At 46.8% G+C, this 6998-nt stretch overlaps 1 protein-coding gene across 1 annotated transcript; it reads left to right on the top strand.

Annotated features, from left to right (window-relative positions):
• Positions 1 to 5166: 5166 nt before the first annotated feature.
• On the top strand, positions 5167 to 6717 carry LOC124664818 (alkane hydroxylase MAH1-like). Its single transcript, XM_047202252.1, has one exon. It carries the CDS (start codon positions 5167 to 5169, stop codon positions 6715 to 6717), a length of 1551 nt encoding a protein of 516 aa, XP_047058208.1.
• The last annotated feature ends 281 nt before the right edge of the window (positions 6718 to 6998 follow it).

Here is a 6998-nt window from a genome sequence, read left to right as displayed (position 1 = left end):
GGGGTCGGCGGAGAAATTTACCTTGGACGGGTCGGCGGAGTCGGATTCGTCGAAGGTGGGCACGTCGTCGGGGCTGTTGATCTTTTCCCCCGCCGCCTTCCTCTCCTGCCTCTCGCGGTTCTTCCGATTCTTCTTCCGGCGCCGCCGCTTCGCGCCTCCGTCTCGTGCGCACGCTTCTTGCTCGCCGGTGCAGCCACCGTCCTCGCGGCCCCAAGCGGAGCTCGGATCCGGGGCAGCTCCGCCCGCCGATGAAGCGGCCAAGCGGGTTGCCTCAACCGCCGCCTCCTTGCCCTTCCCCTCCTTCCCCTTCCCCCTCTCCATGGACGAGCGCGAACGAGCACGAGAGCGAGCTCTGCTTGTTCTTGACCTAGGGTTTTTTGCCCGATTTGGGGATTGCTTTTGCTTTGGATAGATGTGGTGAAGAGGACAGGGGAGAAAGACATTTATATGTCGGCGGTTCCGTCGTGGCCGCGCGTGGACACGTAGGCGTATAATACATAGAGGTATGGGTCATACGGGCTTGTACGTGGGCTGATACGAACCCAGCCAAACCCGAAGTCCACGGGAAATGACGATCATGCCCCCAGACCCGAATCGGTATGACCGAATCCTAACCGTCCACGTGTTTTCGCGGTTTGGCGAGTTTGTGGTGGGTGCGTACGGAAGCAAAAACGTTATCTCATGCCCGTCTGATCTCAAGGCCGAGTTTGCTCATTGTGGCTGCCCGGTAATATTGGGGAAGAAAAGTTTGGGAAGATTAATATGACACGTGGACCGATGTAGTCAGTGAGAGCAGAAATTTCGAAAATTATTTTTTCTCTCTCCCCAAAGCAGGTTCAAGATTTGATTTAGACCGGGATTTGCGGTGATATGAACGATAGGGATTGAAGTTCAGGGTTTATTTCGCTGAACCTCTACCAGATAGGGGTTTAAAATAGACTTTTTCCGCTTGTGATCTCGGCACCTAACTCTTCGCTCTAACCACCCACGGTTATGCACAGTTTATCATCCAGAAAGTCGTTTTCTGATCCTCTCTATGTGTCTAGTACTAATGGTCAACTAATTAAGTACGGGACTGTAGTGAGCAACTAAAACCCATATAGATCACTTCGAAGCTGCACATCAGAAGCGTGCCAGAACCTCTCTGAATTATTACTTTAATTCGCACTGTCTACATGTACACGGCAACAGGGCAAGCCCATCACTTCGATTTTGCGAGGGACGCAAGCGCGCCTATAAACCAGAGTACAATCTGATGGATATCAGACGTATCGTATGGATGAAGTTTATTAATGCGAGTATTATGTGATTTCCATGAGAACACGACGCGTCCTGCATCGATATCGCCTTCACGATTAATGCTGCGGCACGCACGGCCACACAGGTCTGGCATGCAGCATGCTCGCCTCTGTAGCACGACCGGCCTCGACCCCTACCTGTTAGCTTAAGCACTCGTTTCATTAGGTTTCTTGTGTCGTCGAGTTTGTGTCCATGTCGAGAGCACTAATACTGGATCGTGTCGCAGGTGGAGTCGGCATCTACAAGACTGAATGGTAGAGACTACCTGCTTTCTTTTAGCCATCTACATTGTTGAGAGAAACCAGTAGATATAAGTTGTGGCATTATCATTTAGTTTTAGGTGTAACTAGTTCCTAGCCGATTGAGAATTAACATAGTTTTTAGTCGGATAACGTTATCAAATCTAACTCATGACTACCACGAATCACGCAATAAATCTAATGATCCGAAGCATTTTTCTTAGTTGCATTTTCACTTTCAACTACAAAAATATCAGTTACAACCTCTACTTTCAACTGAAAAATGAAAAACTCAATTATAATCCAACTTACAATTAACTCATATGCACGAACCGTAATGCGATTAGACGGTGTAGGAGTTGACTGAGCACTAGCTAAGAACTAGCAATCGTTATCTTTTATTATCACCCCTAGGGTTTACAAAAATTAATTGTTTATAATAAGAACTTTTTTGCAAAGTGAATACATATGGTACAATGCGTGAAATAGTTTCCTCTCATTTTCTATAACATCGTCCCTTAGCTACTCCTCCTCCTTATTTTTCTTTGTGGAATTTATCCTGTACTAATACTGCATGTGTAACCATACTGAAAGATACAATCTAATTTTCAACACCCGCTTTCCCTCTCACTCCGAGAAGGTCATTCATGGTGGCAATCTAGATTACTATGCTACATGTACTTACGTTGATCTCGGTGATCCCAAATCCCTTCCCAATAAGGCGAGAAACCGTGGGCTGAAATTGTTTTAGGGTTTGATAGTCACCCCCAAAAAAGAGTCTTTGTCGAAGACGGTTTCTCCAAAAAAGACCGCCTATGAAACTTGCATACTTCATCTTCATTGCACACGGTTGAGAAGTACAATATACCTAGATTTTTTAAGTTTTGTGTTGGCTTAAAACATGCAGAACCAGTGACAAAAAAATCACTTTCACTCACATATGAGTTGACATGTTTCACATTCATTCCATTCTCTATCAAACATTAGTACATGACATGATTTAGGTTACACTATTGAAATAAAAATTTAACGGTACAAGATATTGTTAAAATACCATCTCTCGTTTTCTTCGTTAAGACACCGTTTATCTCTAAACAGCACATTTCCCCTATCGAAAAGGATGTGAATAAATGTTTTTCCTATCACCATTTCAAAGTAGTTGAGAAGCTATGTAGATCGAGTCAAAACTATTAGATACAAACAATTAATGTTTAGGATATTTATACTTTGGCACATCCATCATTCAGCAGAAGACAATGAGGATCCCGATGTTATGAGATATATCATTCATTGATATAATCTTGACCGGTATATAAAGAAGAAAGATCAAACCAAAACATAGAAACACGGATTTTAACGTGGAAACATTCTCGAAGAAGGGTAAATAACCACAGGCACGACACAACAAAACTTCGCTACATCAAGAAAGTTATACAACACTTTCACAGATTCAACTTATTACCTGCAAAGAGGTATATATAGAAGTTAGTAGTTCTGAGTGGTGACCTAGGTCGACGGCGATCCGTACCCCCTCTCCCCACCGACGCGAGGCATCCCTGAAATTTACTATGTGTATGAATGACCGGTCGGTGTAGAGGACACATGGCTTGGTACGAATCATGCATTGTACTCCCTATCTCTAACTACACTGTGTTTTAGATTGGTGCAAAGTCAAAATTTGTAAAATCTCCCATTATTCTCGGGATTAGGTTGGGCCATATATAGAGGTTGGCCATACTCTCGACCCACCACTCGATAGGTGATCTTCTGGCTTCTGACCCTTCAACGGTTTTATCTTTTTCTCAAAAGAATAGAGAAATTATGAGAGTTATTTTGAGAATTCATGCATGGGTCCCTATATATTTTTCATTTTCAGTTGGAAGGGTGATCCTCTCGACTGCCATTTCAAACTTGACTACTTGGGTGGTTGGGTCTTCTCTTCTTTATTATTACTCCCTCGTTTAATGAAAGTTGTCTGAGATTTATTAAAATTTGGATGTATCTAAATGTTATTTAATATCATCTATATACATCTAAATATTGATAAATCTCAGACAACTTTCGTGGGATAGAGGGAGCAGTGCCGATATGCTCTCTGAATAATGACCATTTGAATCTTGAAATTCGCTTTCCTATTAAAATAAAATATCTTTCGTAATACTCCCTCCGTTCCTTTCTATAGTGCCTATAGATTTTTGGCATTTGTTTCAGAATATAAGGTTGTAGCTTAGCTTTTTTTCAATTACCCCCTCTTCGTTCAGCTCCCAAATCGTTCAGCTCCCAAAATTGTTATGGTAAGTTAGGAAGATATGGATTTCGCAAATTTTACGTTGATCTTAAATCGTTCAGCTAGGGGTCTTGTGTAAAAAATACTCTTGCGCTAATTTCCGTGCCAAAAAACAATAGGCACTATAGAATGGAACAGAGGGAGTAATAAATCTCCATGTCATCAGTCTTCGCATGATCGGTTCGCAGGCATTTGCTCTAACCACCTACAATTATACAGCACTGTTGGATTGCTCATCGAGAAGAGTCAGTACACCAGAACACTCTTATCTGTACAGGAACTAATGGTGCAAGTAGCTAGTTACATTGGTGGCAACTCAATCCATGTGTACAGTAGCTAGCTATAACACGAATGCTACACGCTTTCCTTCCATTCAATCAAATCAAAGACTCCAGAAGAGCCCAAACTTTGTTGAAACATTATTTTGCGGTGCCTACTTGTCCATGGCAACAACTCGCATATATAATCTCCTTCAGTTAGAGGGTTGCTTCCGGCGATGGTAGCCCTTTGGTGATGACGACAGGAAGAGCGGGGTAAGGGGATTAGGAGGGCAGTCAATTCAATTGCACCCTTGAAATAGACTAGCTAATCTTTCTGGGTTTACCTTCTCAGATTTGCTAGTTCTTAGTTAAGTTCTACACCATCCAATTGCACCGAATACGTGCTCGTATGAGTTGCAATTTGGATTGCTAAGTTTTAATTTTCAGTTGTAAGTGGGGTTACATCTGAATAAGATTAAAGTGCATGTGGAAATGCAACTAAGAAAAAATAATTTAAACCGTTAGATTACTTTATGATTTGTGCTAGTAATCAGTTGCAACATGCGTTGCAACTAAAATTTGATAGTGTCATCTGAATGAGAACTAATTCGACTAAAAATTAGTTACACCCTTATCTTTCTTGGAAGATGACTAGCTAAATTGAAAGGACACGGCTAACTCTTGGTTAACCTAGAATTAGCTTAATTCATGGTCACCTAATTTTATGTGTAATTCACGTGCAACTCCGGCAAAAGATGTGCAATTGCACATACATGTGCAAGTACACGCCCATGTGTAATTCTCGTATGCATGAATCACGATGCAAATCTAATGGTTATCGAGTTGATCTAGAACTAACTTAATTCTCGTTCAACCTAAAATTAGCAAATGGGAAATTGAAATTCCATTTACATATATCCTAATGGTGAGATCATTCAGAACGGTCTTTAGGGTAGAAGAAAGCTGCCTTGACGCTCCACCTAAACCCTAAGCTAGCCACTTATATAAATGACACAAAGGCTAAGCTAGCTCACTCACACGACAACACTTCACTCCACCGGCTTAAACAAACGCAAAAGAAATGGAGGTCGTGTCATGGTGGGTTCGAGGCTTCCTCGGCAAGTACCCGGCAGAGATCATGGCGTCGCTTGCTTGCGTCGTCCTGCTGCTCTTCAGGTGTCACCGGCGGGACGGGCTGCCGACGAACTGGCCGGTGGTGGGCGCGGTGCCGGCGATCAGCGTGAACGCCGGGCGCGTGCACGACTGGCTCACGGAGTTCCTGCGCGCGGCGCCCGGGATGTCGCACGTCATCAGGGGGCCCTTGGGTTCGCCGATCGACGTCCTCGTGACGGCCAACCCGGAGGACGTGGCGTACATCTTCACCGCCAACTTCGGCAACTACCCCAAGGGCGAGGAGTTCGCCGTCCTCTTCGACGTGCTCGGCGACGGCATCTTCAACGCCGACGGCGAGTCGTGGGCGTTCCAGCGGCGCAAGGCGCACGCGCTCCTGTCGGACGGGAATTTCCGCGCCACCGTCGCCGCGAGCACCGCGCGCAAGCTCGACAACGGGCTCGTGCCGCTCCTGGACGGGTTCGTTTCCGCTGGCGCCGTTGTGGACATGCAGGACGTGTTCATGCGCCTCACGTTCGACCTCACGGCGATGTTCGTGTTCGGCGTCGACCCCGGTTGCCTTGCTGCCGACTTCCCGCGAGTCCCCTTCGCCGCGGCCATGGATGACGCCGAGGAGGTGCTGTTCTACCGGCACGTGACGCCCATTGCGTGGCTGAGGGTCCAGACCTACCTAAACATCGGCCACCACAAGAAGATGAACCAGGCTCGGCAGGTGCTCGACGCGTCTATCGCCGAGTTCGTCTCGCTCCGGCGAGAGCGCGCGGCCGGTGCCAACGCCGCCGGAGGCGAGACCAACGACGGCGCCGATATGCTCACGTTGTACCTGGCGTGCCAAGCGGAGGTTGGCAAGGAAGGCGCCGAGTTCGACCGGTTCTTACGTGACACGACGCTTAACCTCATGATCGCTGGCCGCGACACGACAAGCTCCGCCCTGACATGGTTCTTCTGGCTGATCTCAAACCACCCCAACGTCGAGCAAAAGATCCTCGCCGAGCTCCACGAGCACCCGTCGTCTGGCCAGCACCGCACCGCCGCCGAGCTGAAGCGACTGGTCTACCTCCACGCGGCGCTGTCAGAGTCACTACGTCTGTACCCACCAGTGCCATTCGAGCACAAGGCGGCAGTGCGCCCGGACACGCTGCCGAGCGGCGCAGCTGTGGGGACGACGCGGCGGGTGATCGTGTCTTTGTACTCGATGGGCCGCATGGAGTCGGTGTGGGGCAAGGACTGTCTGGAGTTTCGGCCGGAGAGATGGCTGAACAAGGCGGGGCGGCTCCGGCACCAGCCGTCGTACAAGTTCGTGGCGTTCAACGTGGGGCCCCGTACGTGCCTCGGCAGGGAACTGGCGTTCTCGCAGATGAAAGCTGTTGTTGCTGCCGTCGTCCCCAGGTTCCGGATGGAGGTCGCCGGCACCGAGGCGATACCCAAGCTGTCCATCATACTCCACATGAAGGATGGGCTCAAGGTGAGGGTGCGCAGCAGACAAGACGATGCTAGCTAGGGCAACGTACGTACGCTTCCAACTCTAACGCGCATACGCATACAATATATATGAAAATCACATATATACATATATATATATTTACATGTACATTTTGTGGTATATATATGGATGCGATATGGTCATATGTCGACTACTCTAGATCCTACTATGTGACTGTCTGTCTGAATCTGTGAATATATGGACACGATGTTTCTGTACCCCCTCCATATAAACCCTTTGGTTAAAATGCATTTAAAACTTATTTAAAAATATATTAAATAAATACAAGAAAATATCAC

Source organism: Lolium rigidum, chromosome 6 (genome assembly GCF_022539505.1).
Source record: "Lolium rigidum isolate FL_2022 chromosome 6, APGP_CSIRO_Lrig_0.1, whole genome shotgun sequence".
In the NCBI taxonomy this organism is placed as follows: domain Eukaryota; kingdom Viridiplantae; phylum Streptophyta; class Magnoliopsida; order Poales; family Poaceae; genus Lolium; species Lolium rigidum.
Note: the sequence above shows the minus strand (reverse complement) of the source record. Positions and strands in the feature narration are given on the sequence as shown.

Excerpts from the sequence above, each read along its gene's own strand:
- LOC124664818 (XM_047202252.1), top strand. The coding sequence starts at position 5,167 with ATGGAGGTCGTGTCATGGTGGGTTCGAGGCTTCCTCGGCAAGTACCCG.